Raw genomic sequence first — 18,777 nt, forward strand, 5'->3', positions numbered from 1 at the left:
CAGCCCATTTCTTACTCTCAGCAGTGACCTGACTCTGGTGTGCATTTTATTCTGAAGATTTCTCTCCTGTGCTTTGGACTCTTTCCCCTCTCACAGAAAATGCTTTTAAATCTCCTTGTGCAGCTTTCCCACAGCACTTGGCACCCGTGTTTCTGTCCATCCCATCTCCCACACTTCCAGATCTGCATTTTCATACAATCCCAGACTGGTTTGGGTTGGAAGGGGCCTTAAATCCCACCCAGTGCCACCCCTGCCATGGGCAGGGGCACCTCCCACTGTCCCAGGTGCTCCCAGCCCTGTCCAGCCTGGTCCTGGGCACTGCCAGGGATCCAGGGGCAGCCCCAGCTGCTCTGGGCACCCTGTGCCAGTGTTTTACCACCCTCACAGCCAAGAATTGTCACTTCCTCCATCACTCCTTCCACATCAGGCTCACTGTCACTCACATTTATCTTCTGATCATATTTGCCCTGAACATCCCTGTGTGGAGCTCTTGTGCCTGTCACAGGGAGTTTGTGTGGGCACAGGGTGTGTGCTGATCCTGCCTTGGCAGAGCCCTGTTGGCATCAGGAGGGGCAGATTCCTGCCCTGGGAGGGTTCATGCTCCCCCAGCCCCCTGTGTGTCAGCAGCTGTCCCCACTGCTGGGACAAGGGGATATCCACAGGTTCACAGTGGCTGTTGGCTCCCCTCAGTCCTGCTGGGCACTTCCCTGCTGCTTATCAGCCTCTGGAACATGGTTTGCAGAGTGATAAAAGCTCAGCTTATTAAAGGCTAAACCCACGTTCTGGCAGCACTCAGGCTCTGGCTTTGAATTTCCTGACTTTTGTTGGTTTGTGTAAAAAGGCCAAATTAATCTTTGGTGTAAACAAAGTGCCTTCAGTTAATTCATGGGACTTATTTCATATAAATGTGGGGCAGAGCCCAGGCAGGGAGGGGGGTATTCCACAGGAATAAGGAAGAGAAATCTTCTGTTCTTTGGCATCTTTTGCTTTCAGGGAAGAGAAGTGTTCCTGGAGAGGGAATCCCAGAATCCCAGAATGGTTTGGGTGGGATGGGACCTTGAAGGTTTTGGAGTTCCACCCCCTGCCACGGTCAGGGACACCTTTTGTTCATTTTAATCCTGAAAGGCACATTTGTCTCATGTGTTTGATATTAATTTTGCCCTGATTTGCCTTGTGCCAGCCTCAGATAAGGTGAAGAAGCTGCCACACCCCTGGAAGTGTCCAAGGCCAGGCTGGATGATTGGGATGAGCTTTAAGGTCCTTCCAGCCCAAACCATTCTGGGATTTGCTGACCAGTGACAGATTCCTGGAAATGTCAAAAACTGAGTGGTGTTTCCAAATGGATCCCTGGAAACATTTTGCAAGAATCCATTCTTTAGACTGGGATTCCTAAAATCTCCTTTTCTGTATTTCTGAGGAGATGGAAACAAGAATTGGTGCTGGTTTAGGGAGTGAGGAAGTTTGTCTTGTTCCCACTGCAGCTCCTGCTCACTGTCAGTGCCATCAGCCTCAGATTTTTAGCTTTGAGAAAATGTAATTTCTTTTTAAAGCAGTTACACGTCTTACATCGATTTACCTCATAACTGGGTCTGCTCTGCAGAAAATGAGTGTGAAAATGTCTCTGAGATTTCAGACCTTTTCCCCGATAATTCTTGGGTTTTTTTCATACAGTGTTTTTATTTCTTTTGTTTGCAAAACTGACTGAATTATCTACAGTGGCTCATCTGACATGGATGCCAATAAAATATTTATGGTTGATATGCTTATGCATCTAAAATAAACACACAGTATTTTTGTTCCATTATGTAATTTTATATTCCATGAGATCTGATCAATACAATGTCCCATTAAACATAATCGAGCAAATTGCCACCCAGTTACTGTGTTCTGTTCCTTCAGAAAAATGGAAATGTTATTTTCCAGCAGTGCACCTGTGAGGATCCAGTGCTGTTGGAGTTAATGAGGATTGGAATTAATGAGGTGTAGGTGCACTGTTTGTGTGAGCAGGGTGAGGGTGCAGCAGTTCTCTGGTACCACTGGTGGGTGTTTGCCCAGTCCAGGCTGGGAACCAGGCTGTGTGTGCCCAGAGTAGCTCTGCAGGGCTGAGTGGCTGGGGTGGTGAGGGAGGGAGTGACAAGATCTGCTTGGAGAGATCCTGGGTGGTGCCCACAGACAGCCCTGGCTGCGTGGGCCCATCCCCTTGGCACACAACACCACTTTGGCTGTGGCACTGCAGCCACGGGCTCTGTGCCCTGTGCCACGTCCTGTGGGGTCTCTGGGGTCTCTGCAGGGCTCCAGGCTCTGCTCCTTGAGAGGTCTGAGCTCTGGGTGTGTTCCCTGGCAGAGCTGGGGGTGACCCCAGCTGTGTTCCCTTGCAGAGGTGACCCCAGCTGTGTTCCCTTGCAGGGGGGTGATTCCAGCTGTGTTCCCTGGCAGAGGGGTGACCCCAGCTGTGTTCCCTGGCAGAGCTGGCTGTGACCCCAGCTGTGTTCCCTTGCAGAGGTGACCCCAGCTGTGTTCCCTGGCAGAGGGGTAACCCCAGCTGTGTTCCCTGGCAGAGGGGTGATTCCAGCTGTGTTCTCTTACAGAGGGGTAACCCCAGCTGTGTTCCCTGGCAGAGGGGTGATTCCAGCTGTGTTCCCTGGCAGGGGGGTGATTCCAGCTGTGTTCTCTTACAGAGGGGTAACCCCAGCTGTGTTCCCTGGCAGAGCTGGCTGTGACCCCAGCTGTGTTCCCTTGCAGAGGTGTGTGTACTGCAGGAAGAGGATGAAGAAGGTGTCTGGGGCCTGTGTCCAGTGCTCCTACGAGCACTGCTCCACGTCCTTCCACGTGACGTGCGCGCACGCGGCCGGCGTGCCCATGGAGCCCGACGACTGGCCCTACGTGGTGTCCATCACCTGCTTCAAGCACAAAGCTGCAAACCAGAACGTAGGTTTTGGGCTGGGCTCTGGGGGATTTGAGGTTTTTTGGTTTCTGGGGTTTTTAAAAATAGTTTCCGCCTGTGTTGGGTCAAAACGTTTTGTGCTTTTAATGCAGGATTGTCCAGGAAGATGTTGTTGGGGGTGGTTTAATCTGCAAGAGGGCTTGTTTGGATATTGGGAAAGAATTCTATGAAGAGAGTAGAACACTGGTACGGGGTGCTCAGAACAGCCGTGGGTGTCCCTGGATGCCTGGCAGTGCCCAAAGCCAGGCTGGATGGGGCTGGGAGCACCCTGGGAATGTGGGAGGTGTCCCTGCCCTGGCAGGGGTGGCACTGGGTGAGATTTAAGGTCCGTCCCACCCAAACCATTCCACGATTCCTCGGATTTTGGATTCCTTTCCAGCTGTGGCTGGCAGCTGATCCTGCTGTGTCCCTGCAGGTGCCGTTCCGCAGGGAGGTGGCCCTGGGGCAGACAGTGATCACCAAGAACAGGAACGGGCTCTACTATCGCTGCAGGGTCATCGGCACCAGCACCCAGACCTTCTACGAGGTCAACTTCGACGATGGCTCCTACAGCGACAACGTCTACCCCGAGAGCATCATTGTAAGGCAGCCTGGGGACCCTGCTGTGCCACAGGCAGTGCAAACTGTGATCTGTGCCCTGGGCTGGAGCAGCAAAGCAAAACTGAACTTTTTCATTTTAATTTTTAAGTTGCTGCTTGCCTAGAAAATCTCATCTCGCTCTTCATGACAGATCTTGTTCCTGACATTATCTCATTTATTTTTTGGTTGCTTTACAAAGATGTGATCTTGCTGAATGCAGATGACTTCACAGAAAGCAGTGTTTGTTCTAAATTTCATCCTATTTGTTTTGTGGTTGAATAATCTTATTTTTCAACTGACAAGAGTGATTCATGGGGGAAGCAGATTGTTCGTAAGCACTTCTGGTTCAAAACAGGGAATTCACTTAATAGAGGGAATGTCTAGAAGAGGCTGATTTGTCAGCTCATGCATTGCCTTCCTGATTGTGCCACTGATTCACTGAGTTGCCCTGCTTGTTTTTGAGATACAGGAGATGGGATGCAGTGGGATTTGTAATGAGAAATGTCCATGAGCTGGGTGCTGGCAGCAGAAGGAGCTGCCAGAGTCAATTCCTGCTCTCCCAGGCTGGTTTTGTTTGAGATGCCCACAATTAATCACAAGTGCAGAAATGTGTCCTATTGCTCATTACCATGTGATTTTTAGCACGCCTCTGGCTCCTGAGCTCTGGTGGAGCTGTGTGTCTGACCTCTCTCTCTGTGTCCTCAGAGCAGGGACTGCATCCAGCTGGGGCCCCCTCCCGAGGGGGAGCTGGTGCAGCTGCAGTGGACGGACGGGATCATCTACAAGGCCAAGTTCATTGCAGCCCAGATCAGCCACATTTACCAGGTGAGTGGCACAGGGGTCCCTGGGGTGTGCTCCAGGATGGGAGAGCTGAGCCTGCACCAGGGATGGGCTGCTGGAGCAGGGAGAGCAGGAGGAGATCTGGGAGCAGATGATTTATTCCCTCTGAGTTTGTCCAGCCTGAACTTGACACCCCTATTAAACTGTGCTCTGTGTCCTTCTGCTTTATGCAGAAAAGTGTATTAAAGTCTTGGGCAAAGGAAATAAGAATCCCTTAAAAACTTTTAATAGTTTTAACATTTTGCTGTGCACGTTTCCATGAATAAACATCCCTGGAACATCTGATGCATAATTCATGATATAATCAGTGCTTAGCAAAAAGGGTTTCATGGGAGGAGTTTTTTGTACCTGGCTGACTATTTCTGCTGGTTGAAATACAAATGTACTTTAGTAGCTGGAGCTGTTTCCTTGTGACCTGTAAAAATGCTTTGTTTAAGATGAAAGAAATTCTTATTACCATATTGGCCTGAATAGAGGGCTGCTTTTATTATAAGTGAAAAGCTGCTTTTTTCAGGATATGAATCAAAAATCAGTAGAAATGCGAGGTGCTGGGCCAGCTGGAGTACAGATATTTTGGGATCCATGGAGCACTGAATGAATCCACTTGGATAAGTCAGAGGTGCCTGAGCAGCACTGAGAGCAGCACTTTTTGGGCTCAGCATCCTCCCCAGAGCTTGGGAGTGCTCATTCCACAGCAGCCCTGGAGACATCCGTGGGGACTGGCCCCTGATGCTGCCTGGGTGGCACAGGCTGGGAAGGGGCTGTTCAGTGCTGGCTCTGAGTTCATCTTCTGCCTCCCTGCAGGTGGAGTTTGAGGATGGCTCTCAGCTAATGGTGAAGCGTGGGGATATTTATACCTTGGAGGAAGAGCTTCCCAAGAGAGTCAAGTCTCGCCTGGTGGGTACCAAAATAGCAAACAATAAACCAGCTGCAGCTTGCAGAACCCCTTCACTTTTTTTTTCATGTATTTTTTAGACATTAGGTGAATGCAGCCTCCAGTTTCTGTGTCTGTAAAACTGCTTGTCATTCCCAAAATACACAGAGTGGAAGAAATCCTGGCCATGGATGCTTGAGAGGCACAGAAATTATTTCCTCTTGCACGTGTTCAGCTCAGAGTTTATTTCTCTGGTTAAAAGATTATGTTCAGATCATTTTACACCATATGAATTCAGTTACATGGAGTCATCCTGTCCAAGGGTGAGGTGAGCTGGGCTGCAGCTCAGGGGTTTCTGGAGAACTGATTATCACCATGGGACCAAACCCCTTTTCTCACCAAACTGGAGATTTAGAGTGTGGCTTTTACCTATAAATCTCTTAATCTACACAAGATCAGGCTGTCTTTAAGTGCATAGAGTGCAGTTACTGAGCCTAGAAAAGATGAGGGATTTATTTAATAGATTTTTTTTTTTTTGGTTCCAGACCTGCTGGGTGTTTTCAGACCTGGTGTTTTACCCTTTAAAGCCATTTCATTTAACCAGGTGCTGGGGCTGGGGAATGCCCAGGCTGTTCCCAGCCCAGGGGGTCTGTGGGTCTCTCCCTGTGCTCCTGCTGTGCCCCTAATGGTTGTTTTGTGTCTCCTGCAGTCCCTCAGCACTGGGGCCCCTCAGGAAGATGTATTTTCAGGAGATGAAGTGAGAGCAGCCAAGCGTCCCCGGCTGGGGAATCCAAGGAATCCTGAGGAATATGGACAAACCCCAGATTACTTGGCCTTCATGGAGAGCCTGTTGCAGACACAGTACCAGCCTGGGACTCAGAGCAACATGTTTTAACCAGGATTCATTCAAAATATTCAATTAACCCTTTTTGAGTTAGTGGAAAAATAAATAGGAAACTGTGGAATGGAAGACCAGCCCTGTGCAATAGCCTGCTGTGAATTTCTTTCATCTCCTCTTGGTTTGGACTGCAGGAAATAAATCCCTGTCTGGCTGCTACCTCGACCTTGCCAGGAGTTGCTGACCAAGAGCTGGGGAGCTTGGAAACCCTTCAGCTTTTCACACGGAGACTTTGGAAGAGTTTCTACAGATGGAGCTTTGTGACTGGTTCTTTTTTATGAGGAAAGGGTTAAAATTTAACAAAATGACTTTTTCAGATCTGTCAAACTTTTGTCTTTCAAGGTGCTATTACATTGACTACTGAAGCAGCCTTTGGAATCGTGTTTTCTGTACATAGACGTCACCTTTGTGAAGTTTTCTATGAATGAGCATTATTAAAAAAAAAAGCAAGCAAAAATAGGAAAATGAAAGTTTCCACAAAACATTTTTCTAGATTATGGCTTTAAAACAGAAAATAAATTAAATCCTCCCCCCCTCACCCCCAAACGAATTGTGACTGATGTTACAGCGGGGAGAGGGAGAGCAAGAGCAGATGTCCTGGAATGTTCTGGGTTCTTCTTTTGTAAAGAAACACTATCTTTGTAAGCTGGGGAAGGTGGGGGAAGAAATGTTCACTGCTGGGGTGTTTCTGCCATTGGCTCTCTGCACGCCCTGGGCTGGATGTTGGCATCGCTGCCACGTCCCCAGGGAGGGGCTTAGGGAAGAAATGGCCAGGTTTGGGTCATTCCTGTCATCTTCCTTCCCCATCTTTGCCATCACAGTTGCTTTCTAGTTCAGGATCAGCATGGCTTTGAGTTCCAGTGTGCCACCCTGGTTTGGCAGTGTTCTGTTGCTGCTTGTGTTAGCTCCCCACGAGCCAGAGGCTCCCGGCAGCACTTCTCCCTTAGCACTTATCCTTTCTCTTTCCTTTGTCTCTTTATTTTTTAATTTTTTTTTTGAGTTGTGCTCCTTACAGTGTGAGAATCATTCCATGACAGAAGCTTGGGAGGTGTTTGTATGTTTTTCTTTTATCCTATTAAAGAAGAAATTCCTCAAACATCTGATTGTCGTGACATCCTTTCCTTAAGCAAAGACTGAGCCTGTGAGTTGCTCCTGGGGAAGAGGAGTGCAAGCCCTGCCTGTGATGGACTCAGCTCACTGAGGACTGAAGGAGCATTAAAGGCAGACCCCAACCCTGAAGTGCTGAGTGGGCAGCTCCCAGCTGGACCTTTGGGAATCCCCCGGGGCTGAAGAGCTGCTTGGGAAGGAGCCTGATCCAAACCCTGCTGGAGTCACTGCAAAGTCTTCCACTCTCCTTGGAGGAGCTGAGTCAGTGCAGAGGGAGAGAAGGAGGCAGGGCTGGTGCTGAGCTGGGCAGAGCTGGGGGGGTTCAGGTGCAGGGGGAGAGCAGAGGGCACCCGGACCCTCCCTCCACCCCCAGCAACCTGCAATGCTGCACTGCAATCTTTTCCACTTAATTCCCTGAAATGAGTGGATGGAGAGAGACAACATTCTTGTTTTGATTATTATTTGTAAGCCCCTTTGCAAGGTGGCCGTTGTTCTGGGGAGAGGCTGTTAAGCAACGCTCTGGCTGCATCTTTAAGGGAATAAGTGGGAAGGATTTGTGGGCTAGCAGATGGTAGATTAGCATCTTAAGAGACTCCATGGGTATTAAACTGTCCTAGTGAAAGAGTGGAGATAGAATAAAGCAATTTAATTCCTTTTTTACTTTGGTTTTGTTCTCCCTTGAGGACTGGAGGTCCCATCCCTCCTCCTGCCTCTGCTCCGGGTCCTTTTTGTGTGCGTGGCTGAGCGTGCGTGGTTGTAAGGCCTTGAAAACAGGGTTCTGCTTTTGGGTTTTTTTTTATTTCTGAGTTTTTGACGTTTTCAGTAGATGTCTCCACGAATAAAACCAAACTGAGACTAATAAAAGTTTAAAAAATTGGCAAGGTTCTCCCAGCCTCGGTTGTTCCTCCCACAGAGCTGTCTCCTGTCGGTTGAAATGTGATTAAATAGAAAACTTGCTGTATAAAAGACTAAGAATGTTGCCAGGCCACGAGAGAAATATTTAAAACAATTGAAAGAGAAATTTAACCAGCAGAGGAATTTTGTTGGAGGTGGGAGGGAAGGGTGGGATGGGATGAGTGGTTGTGAGCGACGGGGAATTTCCTCTGCATGTTCGAGTCCTGCATAGCTGTACCATGTGTAGTACCTTCCCCAAATACTATTTATATTGTAAAAACACAAGTGTGTTCCCTCACCCCATATTCAGATGCTGAGTTATGTTAAACATGGACTTGGAACTGTCAAATGCCCTTCCTTGGTGCAAGGCTTTTCTCTCTTTTTGTTGATTTTTAAATCCCTCATTTTGCTTTAGGAATGACTTGTGCACATTCAGGATGGTGGCCGTGCTGATGGCCCCTATTGAAAGGAAAAGAGGAAATGCACATTCCTACCCCTTCCTCCAGTGAAATATATTTGTGTCTGATTATGTGCTATTAAAATAATGATTTTTTTTCTTTTTCCCCCTAGATTAAGGCTGTGATGTATTTTTTGCCTATTTTTTTCTCTGCCTCTAGGTTCAAAATGAATTAAAAGCTGTTGAGCATTTCAGAATGACACTTTCTGGGGGGTTGAAGTCTCTTCATTTCTAAGTTTAAGGTCTTGTGCAGCAGGAGGTCATTGAGCCTCCTCAAACAGCATCTCCCTGAACTTCATTTAAACACCTTTAATTTCCCACCCAGAGCTTTCAGGTCATCTCTCATTCCTTGTCCCAAGAGTGACTGTGCTGCCACAGGCACACACAAAAAAAAGCAGTTTTGGCACAATCCTGAGACTTCAATGAGCTGGAGCTGTTGACACAGAATTATTTGGCAGCTTTGGTAGCAGAGGAAGAGAAGTCCTTGGGTAACTTGCTCACCAATAGAAAATCACTGGGAGTTATTTATTCTGCATGGGAGCAGCAAAACAATTAAATTTTTGGTTTCCAACGGGGGAAATGTAAAGGTCACTGTGCAAACACTGTTTGGAATTGCACAGCGACCACAGTTTAACCACTTTTCCTGTGGAACAAACAGGATTTTGGCTCTGTCTCAGCACAGTTCACTTTGGCTTACCTCTCCAGCCAGCCTTGCCATTTCAGATGCCAGCTGCTAATATCCCCTAGCAAAGGAGCCAGCCTGCCTCTGAAGCAGGAGTGATCCCCTCCCCTGTGCCCCAGAGCGGGGTTTAAAAATAAAGAAATGGCCAGACCCTCTGCTCATCTGCTTCATTTCACTGGAGCCATCTCTGGAAAATGCAGCAAATGGTCTTTGCTCAGGAGGGAATGGTCAGTGATCCGGGCCAGGAAGCTGCTGCCTGAACAAAGGATGCTCCCTTTATCCAGGGATTCATCTGCCTGAACGAGGAGATGAACCTGAGCTGATTGCAGGTGCACGGGGCTCCCTGGGCACTTCTCTCCCTGGAGAAGCCACGAGGTGTGGGAAGAGCTCTGGTGCAAGTGTGAATTCCTCGTGCTCTGCTCAGAGCTGAGGTTTCCTTCCCTTGTCACCTGGAGAGCTCAGAGCCACTCAGTGCCTGGTTAATCTGGGATTCAGCTGGGACTGGAATTAACTCTGCAATCCAGGAGCTTTGTGGCCTGCCTTGGGTGATTAGTGTGAGATTTTTGTCAGCACCAAGTGAAAAATCTGCCTGAGCACAACTTTGTGAGGTCCCTGGGATGGGTCTGGGCTCCTGGAGCAATTTCTCATCACATTTTTCACTAATTCAGCTTAGAGACAATTGGCTGCTTGTTAAAAGCTGCAATTTCTCTCACTCCTGTGCTACTCCCAAACCGAGGGCTTGGTCCATTCTGTCCAGATAAATTTCCCTGCAGTTTTTCTCAGCAGTGAGGGATGTCCTTGGGTGTTTTCCTGCCTCCAGGGGTTTGTGCTCAGAGCTGGGGGTGACACGGGGCTGTGCCCTGAGCAGCAGCAGTGCCAGGCCCTGGCACAGGTGCCCAGAGCTGCCCTGGAGTGCCCAAGGCCAGGCTGGGCAGGGCTTGGGGCCCCTGGCACAGGGGAGGGTCCCTGCCATGGCAGGGGTGCAGTGATGAGACACAAAATTTGTTGAAATTCCATTTTTCTCCTGGTTTTCCTCTCCTGGAGAGAGCTGAGCAAAAGCCACCCCTGAGCTGAGAAGTTTGTGTTGTGCCAAAAGTGAAAAATTCCTCCTGAAATCCTCGGGCTCAGTCGGGGTGTGAGGGCACAGGGAGCTCGGGCTGGGAGCTGCTGTGGCACAGGGTGGCACAGGATGGCAGAGGGTGGCACAGGGGTGACACAGGAGTGGCACGGGGGTGGCACAAGGGTGGCACAGGGGTGACAACACTTCTGGCACTGCACCTGGGACCTGCCAGCCTGGAACAGGGATCAGCCGTGTCCTGCTGTAGCTTCCCAGCACTGATGTTCCTTTCCCTTTACCCTTTTCTCTTTTCCTTTTTCCCTTTCTCCCTTTTCCCTGTTCCCCTTTCCCTCTTCCCTTCTCCCTTTTCCCCTTTTCCCTTCTCCCTTTTCCTTTTCCCTTTCCCTGTTCCCATTTCCCAGTTTCCTTTTCCCTTTTCCCTGTTCCTTTCTCCCTGTTCCCTTTTCCCTTTTCATTTTCCCTTTTCCCTTTTCCCTTTTCCTGTTCCCATTTCCCAGTTTCTTTTCCCTTTTCCCTTTTCCCTTTTCCCTTTTCCCTTTTCCCTTTTCCCTTTTCCCTTTTCCCTTTCCCTTTTCCCTGCTCCTTTCTCCCTTTCCCTTTCCCTTTCCCTGCAGTGCAGTCTCTCTGTGCCACTTCCCAGGCCCATGGTTATAATCTGGTTTTCTCCTTCCATCCTCCTCCTCCTCATTTTTATGTCAGTGCTCCGTGGGGGAAGTTTTCCCTTTTGTACAGCTTTGCTTTCAGTTTAACAGCTCTGCTTTCCTGCAGAAATTGCAAATAGTCTCTCCCAGCTGCTTTGTTCCTGCTCCGTGTTCCTTTCTTTCCTCAGGATTTGGCTTCACTGTGTTGAGAGAAGGAGGAGGAAAATTCCTTCCCTGAGCAGGCTCCAGTTCAAGGAGCTCCTGCTGTTTCCCGTGGGGCTTCCTCCAGTCCAGAGCAAGGAAAACAAATTAAAACCAAGGTGGTGGAACCCACCAGAATATTTTACACTTATTTTGGTGATTCATTAACTCCAGAGTAGTTTGGGGAAATTCATGGCGTTGTGTTTTTGTGTTTTTGGAGCATCCTGTGTGCATAATTTGGGGTCAGATTAATTCCTGTGTGATAAAGGAATAAAAACCCACAATGAAGTCAGGCTTGTGCCCTGGAAATGGTTTCCAGTCTTTGCTAGAACACATTGAAACAAGATAATGGGAAAAATAATGGGAAATGTGGTTTGCTGTGTAATCTCTGGCCTCTGGAGATTTCATTTTGGTGACTCAGCAGACACAGAAATGAAAACTTGAGGCATTTGGCCACTGCCAAGGTCGTGGTCGTTGCTCTTGCAGCAGGATTTGAAGTTTCACAACAAATTTGGTGCAAAAAGAAAGAGAATTCCAAGGTGCTGCTGGCAGCTGCCTGCACGCAGGGGCGTGGGCCTGCAGTGAGATAGGAACGGGTGCAATTATTCCAAGAGCTGAATTTCTTTGGGGTGATTGTTTGTTTCCAAGTCAGCTCTGCCCTGCCCAGCACTTCCAAAGAGGGGGATTAAAACAAACCAGGGAGGTTTTTTGGGGTCCGTCTCAGGCGTTGTGAGCTGAGGTGTGGAAGCACCTTTGGCACAGCTCCAGCATCCCCTCCCTCCCCAGGGAGGGCTCAGGGGGCCCAGGCAGGGACAGAGGCACAGCCAGGAGAGGGAGGAGGCTCTGGGGGCTGTTCTGGAGTTCTGGGGCTGTTCTGGAGCTGTGGGAGCTGTTCTGGAGCCTGGCAGGGGATGCTGCTCTGCTCCCTCCATTTTCAGGGATGCTCTGCTCCCTCCATTTTTCAGGGATGCTCTGCTCCCTCCATTTTCAGGGATGCTCTGCTCCCTCCATTTTCAGGGATGCTCTGCTCCCTCCATCTCTCAGTGCTGGGGCAGGGGGGGCCAGCCCAGGCTGCAGCAGGGACCCCCCAGCTCTGCCTCCTGCTGCACGGAGCAGACAAAGCCAAGATCTGATAGCAGAGCTTGGAACAGCTGTCTGCTGACAAGTATAATACACTGTATTAATGGTGTCATTATTATTCCCTAATTAAAAGCTAATAACGAAGAGTTAATTGCCTTTAAAAGATGAAGCAGTGCCGTGGCAGGGATTTATCTCTGTTTTTCTTTGCTCGCCTGGCTGTGCTGATATTTTCAGGCTAATTAATTGAATCAAATCTTACTGAAAACTAATAATCTCCCTGTGTCGATTCAGCCAATTGAATTAAAAGGTATTTGCTGGGTGCTGGGCTTGAGGAAGCCTCAGATATTTATAAACAGGAGCTGGGTGTGGGTTGTCACCTCGGTCAGGGGGTCAGCAGCACAGCACAGCCCCCAGGGGGAAAATCCCAGTGGGAAAAGCTCCTCTGGTGCCCCGAGCAGGGACAGGGACACAGCCAGGGTGGGATTTGGGATTTTGGGAGGGAATTCCTCCCGGGAGGGGCTGCCCAGGGCAGCTGTGGCTCCCTGGCAGTGCCCAGGGCTGGCACTGGGGACAGGGGGACAGGGGGAGGTGGCCCTGCCTTGGGGCAGCCACAGCCCCTGCTGCTGCTGCTGCTGCTGCTCCCCTTCCCTTGCTGTGCCCTGCTGGGGAGGTTTGGGGAGTTTTGTGGTTTTCTGGGGAGTTTTGGGGTGTTTTGGGGTTTTTTGGGGGTTTTTAGGGGTTTTTTTGGTGTTTTTGGGGGTTTTTAGGGGTTTTTTTGGTGTTTTTGGGGGTTTTTAGGGGTTTTTTTGGTGTTTTTTGTGTGTTTTTGGGGTGTTTTGAGGTGTTTTTTTGGTGTTTTTGGGTGTTTTTTGTGTGTTTTTGGGGTGTTTTGGGGTTTTTTTGGGGAGTTTTTGGGTGTTTTTTGGGTGTTTTTGGGGAGTTTTTTGGGTGTTTTGGGGGAGTTTTTGGGGTGTTTTGGGGTGGTTTTTGAGGTGGTTTTTTGGGGAGTTTTTGGGTGGTTTTTTGGGTGATTTTGGGGTGTTTTTGGGGAGTTTTTTGGGTGTTTTGGGGGAGTTTTTGGGGTGTTTTGGGGTGGTTTTTGGGTGTTTTTTTTGGTGTTTTAGGGGTGTTTTTGGGGTGTTTTGGGGTGTTATGGGGTGGTTTTTGGGTGGTTTTTTTGTGTTTTAGGGGTGTTTTTGGGGTGTTTTGGGGTGTTTTGAGGGTGTTTTGGGGTGTTTTGGGGGAGTTTTTGGGGGAGTTTTTGGGGTGTTTTGTGTGTTTTTTTGAAGTTTTGGGGTGTTTGGGGGTGTTTTTTGGGTGTTTTTGGGGTGTTTGGGGGTGTTTTCGGGGTGTTTTGGGGTGCAGGTGCAGTCACAGAGCAGTGTGTGAAACTCCCCCAAAAGTGACCCCTGTGCAGCTCCTGGCACTCGTGTGGTGCCAGCTGGAGGGAACCAAATGTTCTCTCTGGAAGTTCACTTTATCACTGCTCATCTCCTGTGCGCAGTAAATTTTATTAAAGTTCCCCAAAGAGCAAACTGTAAATTCATTAGGGCCCGTTTTGGACTGCACCTTCTCTCATTTTGGGTAAAAAAGCAGATTAGAAGTCATCTGGGCTCCGTGATAATTAAAAAGAAGATGCTCAAACATAATTCTTAATTAAACAGCAATGAGATAAGAACTTGTGTAGTCTGCTTTTGGTGTGTTGGAAAGATGCAGAGGTTCCCATTGTAATTATGTGATTTATGATCTTCCACACAAAGATGTAATTAGTTTTTTCTCCCCCCTTTTTAAAATTTAAACATTATTTAGATTAAAAAATTGTGCAGCAATTTGAATCTGCTTTTCCTGAAGGAATAGCAATTTGCTTTGATTTATCTTTAGGTTTCAATGTACAAAAATTATTTGGAGCTAAAAGGGGATACCCTAAAATAAGACCCCTCCTGGTGTTATTCCCTGCTGCAGCCCCAGACCTAGATACTTGGAGCCCCATCCAGTCTGAGCCTTAAGCAACGTGTTTGCTGTCCTAAAAAATATAAAAATATATCTAGGTGTGAATATAAAAATACAAAAAATACAAAATATAAAAATACATCTAGGTATGAATAGGTGTATGAATATAAAAATACAAATATACTAAAATATTAAATATAAAAATACATCTATGTGTGAATACAAAAATACAAAAAATGCAAAAAATAAAAATACATCTAGGTGTTAATAGGTGTATTAATATAAAAATACAAATATGCTAAAAATGCTAAATATAAAAAATACGTTGATGTATTAATAGGTGTATAAATGTAAAAACACAAATATACTAAAAATACTAAATAAAAAATACTAAATAAAAAATACATCTATGTATGAATATAAAAATACAAATATGCTAAAAATACTAGATATAAAAATTCAGCTGTGGCATCCTGCTGGTTCTTGCCCTGGCTCTGCCATCCTGAGATGGGAGTGGAACCTGACTCACTGGTGCTCAGCAATTTCCTGAGCAACACCTTACATGGCTCAGGACATTACATATTTAATAACAAGAGATTTTTTTGTTTGTTTGTTTTTTTAATCATTCGTACACATTTTTCCCCCCCTGGGGTTTATTATCCTCAGTAAGCCCGGGATAAAGCCCTTGTGTAAGCCATGAATGTGGGGCTGCCATCTGCAACCTGCCCTGGCACACGGAGCCAGCCCTGAGCCCCTGGCACACAGAGCCAGCCCAGCCCTGAGCCCCTGGCACAATTTCTCCCTCCCCAATTTCCCCCTCCCCAGTTTCCCCCTCCCCAATTCCTCCCTCCCCAATTCCTCCCTCCCCAATTCCTCCCTCCCAGTTTCCCCCTCTCCAGTTTCCCCCTCCCCAGTTTCCCCCTCCCCAGTTTCTCCCTCCCGAGGCTGGGGGAGCTGGGCTGAGCTGCCTGGGGAGGTGAGGGGGGCTGGGCCCTGATTGATCCCCAGAAATGGGGAATGGATGGAAAAGCAGCGAGGGTAAAGCTGGGCTGGGGGGATGCAGCAAATGCTGGGAGAGAGTGTGGTTATCACATATTATCAATCAATCAATCAATCAATCAATCACACATTAGCAATCAATCACACATTATCACACATTATCAATCAATCAATCAATCAATCACACATTATCTATCAATCACACATGATCTATCAATCACATTATCTATCACACATTATCTATCTATCTATCTATCTATCACACATTATCAATAATCAATCAATCAATCAATCAATCACACATTATCTATCAATCACACCTTATCTATCACACATAATCTATCTATCACACATTATCTATCAATGACACATTATCACACATTATCTATCAATGACACATTATCACACATTATCTATCACACATTATCACACAGCAGGGTCACTGCTGCTCTGCTGCAGCCACAGGGCACCCCACCCTGCCAGGGCCAGGGCCAGGGACAGGGACAGGGACAGGGTTTGGGACAGGGACAAGGACAGGGACAGGGTTTGGGCCAGGGACAGGGCCATGGCAGGGACACCTCCCACTGTCCCAGGCTGCTCCAGCCCTGCCCAGCCTGGCCCTGGGCACTGCCAGGGATGCAGGGGCAGCCCCAGCTGCTCTGGGCACCTGTGCCAGCCCTGCCCGCCCTGCCAGGCAGGAATTGTCTCTCCTCCACCCCTGCTTGCCTCCTGCAGTGCCTGTGGAGGTGCTGCAGTGGCTGAACTTGTGCTTTCCTCCCTGGGAGAGCTGGGAGCTCCTGTGTCCCCTTCCCAGAGGATGCAGCAATGGTAAGACAATTTTCTCAGCACCTCTGAGGGTATTTACTTTTTCCATTTCAGTTCTACATCTGTTCACTTGCCGACTTGGAATTTGCAACCATCTTATTTGGGAGAAGGAATTGATTTCTCGGTCTGTTACTGCTGCTCTTGGTATAATTAAAGCATATTGCAACGTGAGGAATTTCTCCTGGCCTGGGAACTGCTTTGCCACTTGGGTAATTCTGTAAACCAAGGGAAGCTTTTCCTTTTCCTCTGGAATGTAAATTACAGTTACAGCTACTTTAAAGCCTTTGTTCTGCTGCAGGGGACTGGGGGCTCTTGCTTTAGGGCTGTGCAGGGGCTTGGGGGCTTTTGCAAATCAATCCCCTCAGGGATTTGGCATCCAGGCTGCTGGAAATTCAGTTTACAGTTTACAAACTGGGAGCTGGGACAAGCGTGCTCCCTGCAGGGCCCTGGAAGGGCTTTGCTGCTCTGAGCTCAGGGCAGAGCTGGGCTGGGTGAGCCTGGGGCAGGCACAGACATTGATCAGGCAGGCACAGACATTGATCAGGCAGGCACAGACATTGATCAGGCTGTCAGGAGCATCCCCGGGTGGGACCAGCACTGGCCAGGGCTGCCAGGAATGTTCCAGCCTGGATGTGCTGCTGGAGCAAGCCCTGAGCCGTGCCCTGGACACTCCAGGAAAACCCAAGCTGGGTTTGGCTCTGCTCTCAGTGTCCCTCTCATCTCTAATAAAAGGGGATCTGGGATCCCTGCTGGTGCCTGTCCCTGCCTTGACCCTGCTCCTCTGGGGAAACTGGATCTGTGTGGGTCTGCAGCCCCTGGGACAGCCCTGTTCTGTGAAAATTCCCTGCAATGATTCACTCCTTCCCCCTGCTCACATCTCTAATAAACTCCCTGTCAAAGCTGTCATCTGGAGCTCGTGTGAGAGAGAGGGAAAAATCCCAGGGATCAATAAGGAACAAGAGCTCTCCCTCCCTCCCTGCTGCAAACGGGCATTAATGGGCCATCACTTAGAGTTTAATTAAAACCAAAGTCAGCCCTGTGCCAGGTTTCAGGCTGGTGCTGTCTGGCACAGCAAAGCCAGAGAGGCTGAGCTCAGAGCAAGAATTCCTCTTTCATCTGCCCTTTGCCCCTGGGATGGGCACAGGGTGCCCTGGGATCATTTGTGTTTTCATTTATTTTATCATTTATTTTATCATTTATTTTACCATTTATCAATCCCTACCTCAGGCTGCCACATTCAAAACCTGTACCTGGGATGTAATTCCAGCAGCTTCTGGGGCTGCTCCCTGTGAGCCTCACCCTTGCTGGGCACTGCCAGAGCTCCAGGAAAATTGGGACAATGCTCCCAGGGATGCCCAGAGTGGGATTTACTGGGGGGTCTGTGCAGGGACACTGATGATCCCTGTGGGTCGCTCCCAATTCAAGATATTCCACGATTCTGTGAAAAGATTTCATCCTGTGTTTGCTTCCCTAACTGGCTTCCTGTGGAGTTGGTTGGGATTTTTTGAAAGATTTACTTAGCTCCCAGCTGCCGTTCCAATTCTCCTTGCCACTCACCTTCCTGTGCTCCGTGTGGAATTGATTTCAGTTCTGTCAGGGGTTTGCATTTCAGCCTGGGGGATGGTCATGCCAGCTCAGGAAAGGATGGAAGCAGAATGAGAGCCTGGAGAGCAGGGATGGGGATGATTGTTGTCACAGAGAGAGGAATGGCAGCGCTGGGAGAGCAGGGGGAGGCTGAGAAACAGAGCCCAGGAGAAGAATCAGCTTTCCCTTTCTACTCCTCAATGATAACAAAGTGAGCATCAAAAACGCCCTCCCTGCTGTGAGGCTGCTGGGGTGCCTGTCCCGTGGCCGTGGCTGAGCTGTGGAGCTTTTGTGTTACAAATTTCCTTGGAGAGCAGATGATGAAGTCAAAACTCGTTCCTGTTCCCAGACTGCCTGCAGGGACACACGCACACGAGGCTGGTTATAAACCGGGAGATTTCTGGGTTTTATTCCTGTCTCTTTCTTCCTGTGCCTCTGGGTTGTTGCTGTTTGATGTGTGCTTGGCTCCCTCCCCTCCCTCTCTGGCAGGGAGTAACAGCATTTTGGAGGTGGTGCCATTCCCTGGCATCTCAGCTCACCTGATGCTGATCGTGCTCTCTGTGAACTTGCTAATTAATTTTATTGTTCTTTTCTTTGAGCTGCAGTCAAGCTGCTGCTGGTGGTGTCAGTGTAGGAAGGAGAGGGGGAAGCTGTGGAAGGGAGGGCAGGATCCCAGATCCCAGAGCAACTCTTCCATCAGTGCCACCCCTGCCATGGCAGGGACACCTCCCACTGTGCCAGGCTGCTCTGGCTGTCCTTGGGCATCCCCGGGGATCCAGGGGCAGCCACAGCCTCTCCCAGGCTCAGCTTTCTGCTCCTGGCATCCCCCGTGGCCCTGCAGGTGACACCAGGGTGGCACCAGGGGGGCATTGGGGCTCTGCAGGAGACACCAGGGTGGCACCAGGGTGGCACTGGGGCCATGGCCCTGCAGATGACACCAGGGTAGTACCTGGGCTGTGGCTCTGCAGGTGACACCAGGGTGGCACTGGGGCTGTGGCCCTGCAGGTGACACCAGGGTGACACTGGGGCTGTGGCTCTGCAGATGACACCAGGGTAGTACCTGGGCTGTGGCTCTGCAGGTGACACCGGGGTGACACCAGGGTGACACTGGGGCTGTGGCCCTGCAGGTGACACCAGGGTGACA

At 49.0% G+C, this 18,777-nt stretch overlaps 1 protein-coding gene across 3 annotated transcripts in view; it reads left to right on the plus strand.

The window, feature by feature from the left end:
* The window catches only part of KDM4B (lysine demethylase 4B), a 61,603-nt gene extending 54,372 nt beyond the window's left edge, over nt 1-7,231 (plus strand). For all 3 annotated transcript variants that reach the window (XM_039733522.1, XM_039733531.1, XM_039733540.1), the window contains 5 exons: nt 2,743-2,928; nt 3,360-3,524; nt 4,229-4,348; nt 5,168-5,260; nt 5,947-7,231. In XM_039733522.1, coding sequence (XP_039589456.1) covers nt 2,743-2,928; nt 3,360-3,524; nt 4,229-4,348; nt 5,168-5,260; nt 5,947-6,132 — 750 coding nt within the window. In that variant the 3' untranslated portion in view covers nt 6,133-7,231. The remainder of the gene's footprint in view (nt 1-2,742; nt 2,929-3,359; nt 3,525-4,228; nt 4,349-5,167; nt 5,261-5,946) is intronic.
* Nucleotides 7,232-18,777: the final 11,546 nt, after the last annotated feature.

Source organism: Passer montanus, unplaced genomic scaffold, assembly GCF_014805655.1.
Source record: "Passer montanus isolate IOZ18808 unplaced genomic scaffold, ASM1480565v1 scaffold112, whole genome shotgun sequence".
Taxonomy (NCBI): Eukaryota; Metazoa; Chordata; class Aves; order Passeriformes; family Passeridae; genus Passer; species Passer montanus.